The following is a 12,374-nucleotide window of genomic DNA, read 5'->3' as shown; positions in this document are numbered from 1 at the left end:
AGGCCACGTCAACAATTGATCAAACTTTATATTATACTATAATAGCAGGCTGACATTAAATTTATATACAATGGCTCAAAGTTTAGAGATCCCAGGAAGAGCATAAATTTGCCAATTTTTGCCATTATAAAACAGGGAAATAAAAGTTATTTGCATGTGTTGTTAACATAGTTTGGTCCATAACTATGGGCAATAAGCTATGAGGGCATTAACACTAAATAGTTGCCCCTTAATACAGTTGACAAACCCCATTGTTTATTCAATCAGAAGGGAAAGTACTGGAGTTTTACTAGCCATATAAAGTGTTTTTAAAGCATAGAATGGTGATTGTCGTCTGTGTCTGTGGGAAAAATAGTCCACTTGCATTCGACAAGAATAAAAGACGTGGATTAACAGAAGACTGTGAAAATGTTCCCATAAACCACCCCAATTATGTGAATAAAAGAGTGGCTTCAAGATGTTAAAGTTTAACTAATCTGCATTAACTGCTCCTTCAGAACTTTCCCTGAATGGTGGATCAGTTATTCCAATCTGCGTTTGTGACTATGAGAACAGACCCATGAGCTTATTTATTCTAGATTCATTAATACTACTTCTCCTTCATTGGCAGGGATATAGAAGATATCCCTATTCACAGTAATTTGCCAATCAGTTGATACAGAATATATTTTAATTGAGCAAAATTATATACATTGGAGATAGAAAATGGGAATTAAGCTGTTAAAGAATGATGTTGAAGATAGCACTGTTTTCTTATCTTCCCCAAATAGGTGTGCCATTGATGCTTTTCCAGATCAAAATGGGAAGAGGGAACTTTTTAGCTGCTTTGCTCTGGGAATAAATGTATTTGCATTGCCCACTTAGGAAATCTGTAGATTTTTCGTCTTGTTGGACAGGCCCTATAAATAACGGATAGGGGGAAATGAACCTCAGTTTGGTTTAAACTTGCTTTTTGAATATAATTAAATTATTGATTTGATGCTATTTTTTTCTTAATATTTCTTTTTGCAAATAAAATAAAAATAGATGGAAGATAAAATTTTTAAAAAGAACCCCCCCAAAAAAAATCTAGGTCTGTTTTCCCACTGCAGATTATTTTTTATGTAGTATTGTTGTAGATTAATTGTTAGATGACAAACAATGTAAGTCTATTGTCTTTAATTTGGAACCACCCTCTAGTCTTAAATTACTTTAAATTGCTGCCATTATTTGTACTGCACCAGTAGTTATTAGCATACAGTATTATTAGTAGGTAAACTCTTGGGTTAAGTATATGCTTTGAAAGAAACTTGTATTTTAAAAAAAATGCCTTAAGAGCAGACTTCTTGTTTTCTTCATTAAAGCTAGTCATTCAACTTGTTCAGCACAGGGGAGGAGACAGACACCTACTGAAACATTTCAACTCAATACTCACAGATAGAATAGAGCCCTGCTATTATGCAAGAGAGAACTATATTTCTAAATCTTTAATAGGAGCAAACTATTGGCTCCAAGGAACTGTAAGCAGAAGGGAAATAGCTAGTAGCATTGACTTGGGCAAGTGCTAGAGTAGTTCTTCTTTATTGAATTTATATACACTGTGCTGTATGCTGTGGATTCTATAATAGTTCTCACGTTTCTCCTTGCAGAAGATTGCATTTGGGTTTCATTTACAACACTCTAGTGCAGGAGTAGGGTAACGGCGCTCAGCTGGCAGGCCAGGTCCCAACTCCCCACCCCCAGAGTAGCTCACAGGCCACTTTGATGGGTCAGTGGGTCTACCCACCTGTCAGTTACCTGATGTCAGGTAAAGTGTTTCCCTAGGAAACATGTTTCTTGCCCATGTGGCTTGATTTCAAGCTACATGGGCAAAGGAGGCATTTCCAGCAAGTGCTGATAAGCTAATTGCCAATCACAGCAATCCCCACTTTGGGCAGGGGACTCCATAGTTCTGTCAACTCCAGCAGGGCTTGCTGCCAGCTGATTGGCACTAACAGCAACCCTTGCTTCCAAACAACAATTGGGAGTTTACTTTAAGGTTCCTGTTTATTCCTTTGAAGCTGCAGCTTTATCTGCCCCTGGTGTCATATATGACATTAGGTATGGGACAGGTGGGTGAGGTTGGGGAATGGCCCATGATCTGGAGGTTCACCCCCCAATGCTCTAGTACAAGGTGTAAACCAGCCCATTTGTAAACAAGAGATGCCTTTAACAACTTGGGATACAACTCATGGAATATAAATTCAAACTGTTAGAAATGTGAAAAAGATAAGTAGTAAATTTTATATACCAAGGTGAATAGTCACTCCTTAATCTAGTCAAATGCTAACTCTGAACGAAGTGCAGGTCCAACTTCTCTGAATTTCTTCGCTTAATACTTCCCATCTCCAGATGCCAAATATGACCACAGGAACCACTTTTGGATCCATAGCCAGTCATCCCACTTCATAAATCGTCCTTTCACTGCCTTGCTTTTTCCTCTTTCTTTGTGTCTTTTGAATTGTGAACCTGCTGTCTCAGAAAATACTTTAATTTATGGGACAGAACTAAGTATTATTATAACATTGTTCATTAATGTGGAACAAGCATGTTGCTTGTTTCACAAGCCCTAGGATGTTTGGAATTCCTAAACAAGCCCTCTGCCATTCTGCATGACAAATTACTTTTGAAACTGAAGGGAGTTTCACATAAACAGTTTTGTGAAATGGCAACAAGAAGAAAAATAGCACAGAACCAAAGAACAGGGCTACTTGGTTCTGTTTGTATGCCTTGGGATGGTATTTTCTCAAACTGAAATTTCCTCACATGGCACAGGAAGAAAATTGGGCAGGTTGTGGTTTTTAGCTTTAGAAAAAGGGACCAGAGAAGTCTGGGTTAAGCAGCCTTTTTCCTCATGTCCACCTTTTGCTTAGATAGAGCCTGTCCCAGGTGGCTTTGGGTTTCTAAAAATAAAAAATAAAACTGCAGAGAAGAATATCACAAATCTCCTCATAGCATCCAGTTTGAGCCTTAGTTTTCTAAAATAAGAAATGGAGTAAAAGTCTTGCTCTACTGTTGTGTGAGTACCTACAGATTTTGAACAGAAATCCTCAAGTTCAGAACTATAATACTTTAATTTAGTATCCTGTTTCTTATGGTCTTGCCAATAAATATCTGATAGAATTGCGACCAAGGGGAATATCTTGCTTTTCATGGTTCTACCTTTCATCATTATACAGTGCTTTCAATTTCTGTCTCTCAAGTGCAGCTTAGACAGGGCAAGGATGAATTTTTTTGAAGCTTAACAGTGGCCTTCACACATTAGATTCAATTCTGCCCGGTGGGCTGAAACAGCATGTAGCATGTTGTGAACCAAGCATGAGAAAAGTGTTATGAAATGAGAAACTCCTTTCCCTTGCCCTACCTTAGTGGTAGGGACGCGGGTGGTGCTGTGGTCTAAACCACAGAGCCTAGGGCTTGCTGACCAGAAGGTCGGCAGTTCGAATCCCCGCGATGGGGTCAGCTCCCATTGCTCGGTCCCAGCTCCTGCCAACCTAGCAGTTCGAAAGCACGTCAAAGTGCAAGTAGATAAATAGGTACCGCTCCGGTGGGAAGGTAAACGGCGTTTCTGTGCGCTGCTCTGGTTTGCCAGAAGCGGCTTAGTCATGCTGGCCACATGACCCGGAAGCTGTCTGCGGACAAATGTGTGAGATGAGCGCCACAACCCCAGAGTCATCCGCGACCAGACCTAACGGTCAGGGGTACCTTTACCTTTACCTTACCTTAGTGGTAGCAAAGAAAAGCACAAATGCCTTTATCTAAATAAGAAACAGTAAAGACATTTAGTCAAAATGGATGAATATACTGTTTTGTTATTTAATATGCTTGTATTGTCAGTAACAGTCTAGAACATAAGTATCTGTAAATCAGAGTTGTTGTTTTGTTAACTTTCATTTTGTATCTGCAGGGAGTTCTCTATATAACAGGTCACATTGGACTGGGTTGAAACCTAAAATTTTTGAATTTCCTTCTTTTATGGTTTCAACTTTCATAAAATGTATTATATGAATATATGTTTTATTTCCAATGGCATATTTCATTAGACATTCCATAGCCTTTTCTTTGTTGCACAACCATCAGCAAATCTGTGTAGACGTTGCCTTCTTGTGTTAGATTGTGTGTGTATGTATTTGTATGTTTTCACTAATTAAATGGGTGCATGTGGATCTTGTAAATTCACTTTCAAGATAAGCTTGAAACATTTATGCAATCATTAGTGAAAACCCTAACAGCAAGAACAAATACATATCAGCCAGAGTGTGCATGAAGCTGACAAAATAATAGTCTTGGAATACCCATTATAAAATCATTTCTGATACTCAAACTCTAAACACATTCAGAAAATGGTGCATAATATTACTCAACATCCCTGGTCATCATTTTAGCAAATGTTTCAGGTATAGACATGCTTAGCACCAAATTACCTTTTATCATATTATTATATTTCATAAAGTGGAATGTTCTAAATTAGAGTTAGAATCTGGACTTTATTTTTAACTACGGTAAATGAAATATAGTTCATGTATAATACTTGGACTTATGAAGTAATATTGAATGGTAAGATAAATTCGTATCAATTTTAGATGTGATTACTCTTAAGTATGTTCTGCCCTGTTTTCATATAGTGTTTTTTATTTTAAAAAGTATGTGTGAAAAATTATACTCAGATATGTATTTTGTGCATTTCTGAACATACTTTATCTTAAAATGCACATTTTAATTCATTTTGATACTTTTTAAAGGTTAAACTATATCACATTAATATAAAATAAGAGCATGGTATGCAGTACAATGTCAATAATATGTTTACTTCTTTATATTTGCAAACGGGGATTGGAACTGCTCATCTCTTTTTCTTTCCCCCAATACTTACTTAGCTTTTCTTTTTTATTATTTGATGCATGTTTGAAATTGAATCAATGAAATATAATTCTCAAAATAGTTGCACATGGGCTAAAAATGGATGCCATCCCCCCCCAACCCAAAATGGCAACACTCTTCATCATTATTTGAATGTGCATTAATTTGTGAGTGAGTGACCTTCCACCGGTTTATTGTGTGTTTCTCTCTTGATTTTATGTATATCTCTTTTGATTTTCACTGTGCAGCAAACTTACAAAATTCTATAGCTTTTGGAGAGTAAGAAACATATCAAAGTTTTCTTGTTATACTATAATCAGAAAGCATTGGGAAAAGACTTTTCAGCGGTGAAAACATGGAAACCAATCCCTCTTCCCAGTTAACTGTCCTAGTTAAAGGACTGCCTTAAGTTTGTTATGGATTTAGGAGGTGGGAGGACATTTTTTTTTAGTAAGCAAGCTTTGAAATCGAACAACAAATATAAAAATAAATATCTGTAAATTAATGTTGAGTTTTCTAAAATGCATCTATAGTGCTCAATGCATTTGAACCTAATCTAGGAACTTTAAGTGGAACAGCATTCCCATTCTGCTGATTGGGACTAGAGAGTAGAAACCTCTTGCTGTGCTGGTATGTTGTTAGGTGGATTGAGAGCAGGGAGTAGTATAGTGTGGCCAGACTCGGGTCAGGTTTTCCTTATTTTCTTACCCGCCCCCCCTACTCCCTGCCCATATCTTCCCAATAATAGATTGGTGCTGTGGATGTGGTGGGAGATGTAAGAAGGCACCTATATTGATTCCAGTAAAAGTAACAGCAATTTCCCTGGATTGGGATGCCTGTGGGTTGTGTTGTTCTGCATTTGCATTATGTTCAATAGTGCTGTGGTAGACTCTACTATCCAATAGTCTGCATTGTATGATTTTATTTTTCTGGGTCTGTGACTCCCTCACACACACCCCTTTTCCCTATGATGTAACTAGGTCATAATGATGAATGTTGCTTCACCTGCATCAAATATATAATTAGTCAAAAGAGAGAAAGGGAATAATAGGGGTGAATAGAGTTATAAGAATGTATCATTGCTTCAACAATTCGGCTTTCATGACAAATCAGGAAACATATCTTATTATATTGGTGTGAAATTCCTGGGATCCCTTAGAAGACTCTGACCTCTGATGGTTAGGGGGTCAATCACTCAGCTGCTGTGTTAAGTCTGTAGTTAAGTGCTTAGACAGTCTTCACCTGCCAGTGAAAGGACAACAAGGAGAGAGCAAGTCTAAATTCTCCAGGAAGGGAGTTCCAAAGTCTGAGAGCAGCCACTCAGAAGGCCCTCTCCCATTTACCTGAATACATCCACACAATACAATATAGGGTGAGATATACTAACCTTAGTATCCACCCAAGCCAGAACAGAGATAATTAAAATGTAAACATATATTTAACTGGGGAACATAACATCTGGAACAAGTAATATTAAGAGTGCTAATAGCCTAAACTAACATACTGTTACAGTTATCCTAGGTCTTTATACTTTCATTTTTACTGCCATCTCATTCCCTCTCCTCTCTGTCCCTACAGAACTATCCCAACTCTTCATCTGTCATTCTTAGCCATCATTTCCCACCTCACACCTATTGTGACTCACACTCTCTTCCAGTCCAACATTCTCTAAATGAAACTCCACCCATGGAATTTTAGATTCTTTTCATGTTGTGTGTACAATATACTGTAAACACCACAAATACTAGACTCACTGATGCTGAGACTTGCCAGTAGAAGCATTGTTTCCTCCAGTTATTGTTGCTAATATCTAATAGTTATTATTGCTAATATCTAATAGTTAATAGTTATTGTTGCTAATATCTAATCTAATTCTATTTATTTAGAAGATTTTTTTAATCTGCCTTTCACTTCAATAGGTTACTTCAATAGAAAATGCAATTATAAAACAAATAAAATCATTACAATTATAAAATACACAAACGTTATTCCAAATGAGCAGAGCAATATAGATTCAGCAAAATACTTTAGTTAGTTAGTTAGTTAGTTAGTTAATTTACTAGCTCTTCATTGTTTATTTATTAGACTGGGAGACTGGTATGCATGTTTCCCCTTCTGCTTAAAGGGCACTTGAGGCTCTCTAGAAATCTTTAGCGACGGGAATTACTAATTAAAAGATTTTAGTCATGTACTTTGTGTCTGTTAAAGCTGAAGCTAAGAACACTTCATTTAAAATGCAATAAACTTATGCATAAGCAGTTCACAGATTAGCCTCATTACTTGAAACTTTTACATTTTGCTGACATAGAACTCTCATGATAGGAGTCGTTTGCATAGGGAAGCACAGTACACCTTATGTTATCTCCATCGTAGTCATAACATGTTGCCCTAGCATAGCTTTATGTGCTTCAATTACTTTTGGTGAGCAGTGTTCATGTATTGTGAGTATACTATGCTCCTTTATTCGTGTAGTTTGACTTCTGCTATCTAGATTTTCGATACATCCTTTGGAAGCAAGACATTGTTTTCAGTGGAGCTTGCCTCCATGTAAGCATGCTTAAGTCAGATCTTCAGCTGGAGATAGGCAATACTTTTAAAGAGATTTAAAAGTAGTTTCACTTCTCACAGTTGTGCATATGTGTTTGACCTCATCACCTGTATAGTCAAACAGGTTTTTGGGGGGAAAGATAAAACCTGTTGACCGAAGCCAACGTAGAATGAGTGTACACACTACTAGCAGACACCCTAATTTCAAACCATATTCAGCTATCTGAAAAATACAATAATCTACTTTTAACATGAGTTTAAGAGAACTCTCATTTTTGTTTTTGTTTTTGGAATATTTTCCCCCCTTTTCCTTTAGAGCCAAATCTTATGTCATTGCACACCACAAGATTCCACTGGCACAGTGAAACTTCTTTTTCCTTTCCTTCCCCACCTCAAAATCTGCTACAGAGGGTCCCCTGCTCTCCAAAGCCAATTTTGAGGGCACGCAATGGCCTAGAGGGGACAGGAGAGGAAGCAGAAGTTATGTTACATGCACAGAAGTCCTTTGCCACCAGTAGAGCTGCACTGGATGTGGCCCACTAGTATCATCTGATTATTATTTTTTTACAAGTTGGCTGTATGTGGCTTTTTCCTCTTTGGCATTTTCCAAAATCAGAATACAACAATCAATCTGCTCAAGCAACACAGAATGCTGGAAAACAAGAAATGTGGAGCGGGTTGCACTTTCTATATCTCCTCCTGCCCAATTATTGACACATCTGAAGCAGCCAAGGATCCAGGCTGAGAACAGATTTTGCCCAAGGCTGCCAGGATCCTTACTTTAAAAATATACTTGATTTAACATTTTACATTTAATTATACTTTTACCTTTGTTGCTGGAACGTGATGTTGGCCTGTGATTGATGACACAAAGAAATTTGGCTATTTGAAGTTCTGCAAATTCAAATTTGGCTATTTGAAATTCTGCAAATTAAAAACTAGATGTAGGGATCATCTTGTTTTTTATCACATTGGACATTTTACTATCAAATAGAATAGAGCCCCTAAGAACATAAATAACTTTTTGATGACCTCCATAACCTTCAAGTGACACACAGACTAGTAGATACCTAGTCTCTGATTCAGATAGAGTTTTTCACAACATGTACACAGTCTGAGATGTGCATGTTGTTATCAACAGTGCAAATGAGAAAAGGCCTGAAAGCCCTCTGTCTTAATGTGTATCCTAATATGGACACAGGGCACAGGTCTACATGTGCAGTTCCTGACCCAGCAATGGAATCTGTGTGCAGATTTTTCATTCATTTGGAATTAGATCTCACTGAATATGAACACAATGCATATTTGAAGTGCCTTTTCACTGTGTAGTTGTGTGTCTCAGTGATGTCTGTCCTGTAGTTCTGTCACACCTGTTAGAACCTTACTCCTTTGTCCTGCTGATCAGCTCAGGAACTGCCATGTTTTACCTGTACAGAATATATCGATTCAGGAGCTTCAGGCTCAACTTGAGCAAGAGGTGAAACTTCGCCAAGAGGAGCAAGAAACGTTTACAGAAAAGATAATTCAGGTAAATGCATAATGCAGTTGTTGGAAGAGACCTTTGTCTGTTTTTCTGACTATCAGAAACTCCTTAGTTTGTGGTAAGAATTTAGAAGTTGCTTAAATGTGTTTCAGTACTGTTTCATAGATAGTTTTGTTGTGGATTGGCAAACTTGTGGAAATACAATTAAGAGAAAATTAATTGGTGTTAACAGGAACTATAATTCTGGCTTTCAGTCATATTGCCAAGATGATAAATCTCAAAGTTACAAGGATCTTTCTAGATCCAGAGATATTGTATGCTGTAAGGCTCTGCAGTTTGCTACTCTCTGTAGCCCAATTCTACCTCTTGAAAATGTTGTAAAACTCACATAGCTCAGGAATCTAATGAAAGGAATGGCCTCTGAAAACAGTATTTTTTTGTAGGGTATGTTCTAGAACAGTTTTTGTGCATTAAATTTATTTACAGGTAGTTTGTTATTGGGTCTAAATCAATTGACATGGAGATTTGACCTCTGTTACATTTTTGCCCCTTGCTTACAGCCAACTAAAATGTGCATGATTATGTCAACCAATATTTGTTAAAAGTAAATCCTTCAGGATCAAAAGTCAGGATAGGACTTATATAACTTTTTTTTCAAACATTCAAACAGAAACTTACCACAAAGTAGTTTTCTTTCCTTTCTTTTAATTGCTTCATTGGTAATATTTGGCAGAGATAAAACAGATGTGAAAGTAGTAGACGTGACTGGGTGGCAAGTGTTATTTCTCACTGAAGCATAAGTATTCTAAAACTATGGCAACTCTGAGATTGTGGACTGTTTTATTTCTTTATTTGCTGATTAAATAGCCTGGGTTATTTGGATATATGCTGATAGCATACAACAGTAGCCATATTCTCCACCAATAGGATTTCTTCTGCTTCCAGTGATGATTCCCTTATTGTTTTAGCAGCATTGGTCTAAAGGCAAGTAGCTCTCTCTCCTTAAGGCAGAGAAAGTAATATTTCAGAAAGGAGAAAGGGAGAGGAGTGGGCTATAATTACTGAAGCTCCGGGTGTTTTATAATGACTGGTCAAAAATAAATTTAGCAAAAGCAATTCACATACAGCAGTAGCAGGGTCAGGGTCATATGGTGAGCATATTGAAAGGATGCAATGAAGAGAACATAGAGCATAAAAATGTTTATGCTGCACAAGTCTGATGCAGATTGTTAAAGTAAATGAGCTGTGTATTTCCTCAGTAGATTATTCACATACGGTTAATTAAATTAAGGCTACAGCCTGTGTTCTTCAGGTTCCTCAAAAATCAGATCCATTGCCAAACACAGTTAGCTGATGATAATTAGAATGAGCAACCTTGCCCAGATTTTAAAAAAACACACACAAGAATGAACCCTCAAGGGCGATATCCTGTTGATGTTGTGCATGGTTGTTCTGTTCAAAGCTGGAAGAGGACCATCTGCAGAGCCTACGGAGGAAAGACTTGGAGGTGCAAAGCTTAACTTTGCAGAACAAATTGGAAGAGAAGACCTGGAGTCAGGAGAAAAACCTGATGCATCAAGAACTCAGGCATTTCAAGCAGAACACCTTTCTCCTCTATGCCAAACTGAAAGGGTTGCTGAAACAGTGGCGACAAGGCAAGAAATTGGAGGAACAAGGAGAGGATGTTCTTAAGGTAACTGTCCCGTGTCATTTAATGGAGTGAAACTACAAGGAAAAGTGATGTGGATAGTTCTGCTAGGAACAAAATAGATTTTAAGAGATAACCTTGCTTCAAGTTCAGGTGTCAGAGCATCCTGAACTGTAGTATTGGAATCAGTGTCACACTGATTATAGAGCAGAAAAAATGCTGAAGTGGAATCTGAAGCTACCTGTCTCTGGTATTTTTTGAAAGAGATTTGTAGTGTAGGCCTAGCTGTACAGCTATTCTCAATTACCTGTTACTTATCTCTACATCAATCCTGTCTGACACAAATCTATGAAGCAAATCAATAGCCTTTTAGGCCGTTCTCCCTCACCCAACACCCAGGGTCCCAAGAAGCTGGCACTGAACTGAAAAGATTTACAATAATCAGTCGATTAATAGTTTCAGATCAGTTTGGGGGTCATAGCAATATTGTGCATTTTAGGTAAAATGTGCTCTGAATAATGAAAATATGCTTTGTTTGAAAACTAACAGAAGAGCGCTAAAGCAACATTTTGTGAGGGAGTAGAAGTGGTTGTCATTCATTCTGTTTTCCATCCTCAAAATATTTGGCTCTATCATGAGTGAACTGTTTTCTTTTGCAGCTCCTAAATAATGCATTATAGAAAATAGGAAGGAAGAGAAAAGCATATCGCTCTTTGAGACTACTCTACCAAACCCTTTGAATCCAAATCATTCAGTCTCGCATGTAGCTAACATGTTTATCATGACTGCTGTGTTTGTTCACATTTGTTGGCTTTGTACTAAACTAGATATCTACATTATCAAAAGTGAGAAGAATATGTTACCTTTTGAACGAGACAAGGATTTGAGCTGTGGAATTTTACATTTTTTAAGCTTCCATATATGCTATAAAATTTCCATCACTAATGTAGTGGCCATATCACTAATAATGGTGATTTATAATGCCTATTGTATGCATATTGGCCATAATGGAATTAGTCTGTACTTAGTATTACCATGCCAAAGCAAAATCTCTTCCAGATTTTAGACACTGTTTAATATTATTAAAATTAAACAAATTGCATGTTTAAAATAGGTAATGATCCTCTTCCTTGAATCTTAAATATACATTTGCCATTGCACATTTACAGCTTGAACCAAAGCTGTGTGTGCACAAAGCCTTCTTCCCATCCCAATTTATCTTCTAAGGAATGAAGAATTCCTTATGCAATAAAGTCATGGAAGGGAATGAGGAAACCCTGCACATGCAGTGTAACACATGCTTGTTGGAACTTCTGGATCCAAACATTCAGACAGCAATGTTATCTTTGATTTTATTCACTTGCTATTTTAGTTGGAACACCTTGAGTCCCTGCCAGAATTCAGCTTTCAGTCTGAACAAAAGCATGATGAACAGGACGAAGAGGAAGAGGAGGAAGTGTTTGGATTGGCAGACTACTCCCAACATTCCACTGTGGAGATAATGGACCATGGACCACCACTGCAGACTGCAGAATTGTTGCAGCATCAAAAGCAGGTACCAAGGCAGGTGCTTACTGTGTCTGATAATTACTTTCCTTGGATTGTATTCAACATGAATCATACTCTGTGTAGACCCACTCAGGTTAATGGACACTGCTCACTTAGGTTCATTAATTTCAGTGGGTTTACTCTGAGTAGAACTTGGTTGGTTATAATCCCTCATGTTCTGCAATATGTAAAACTCATTTAATCACAGCATGCCAGTGATCCCAATTACATAGTGATGTTAATGTGTTTCACTTATTATGTTTATATTAA

At 37.4% G+C, this 12,374-nt stretch overlaps 1 protein-coding gene across 5 annotated transcripts in view; it reads left to right on the top strand.

Moving 5' to 3' along the window:
* Nucleotides 1-12,374, top strand: part of MTCL1 (microtubule crosslinking factor 1) — a 91,593-nt gene that overhangs the window by 60,176 nt on the left and 19,043 nt on the right. For 2 of the 5 annotated variants that reach the window (XM_033154907.1, XM_033154908.1), the window contains exons 7-9: nucleotides 8,831-8,953; nucleotides 10,371-10,601; nucleotides 11,929-12,111. In XM_033154907.1, the coding sequence (XP_033010798.1) occupies nucleotides 8,831-8,953; nucleotides 10,371-10,601; nucleotides 11,929-12,111 (537 nt within the window). The remainder of the gene's footprint in view (nucleotides 1-8,830; nucleotides 8,954-10,370; nucleotides 10,602-11,928; nucleotides 12,112-12,374) is intronic. The other 3 variants (XM_033154911.1, XM_033154909.1, XM_033154910.1) reach the window with 2 other exon arrangements.

This window comes from Lacerta agilis, chromosome 7, assembly GCF_009819535.1.
Source record: "Lacerta agilis isolate rLacAgi1 chromosome 7, rLacAgi1.pri, whole genome shotgun sequence".
Lineage (NCBI taxonomy): Eukaryota > Metazoa > Chordata > Lepidosauria > Squamata > Lacertidae > Lacerta > Lacerta agilis.
The sequence above is the reverse complement of the archived record's forward strand: the minus strand, read 5'-3'. Positions and strand labels throughout refer to the sequence as shown.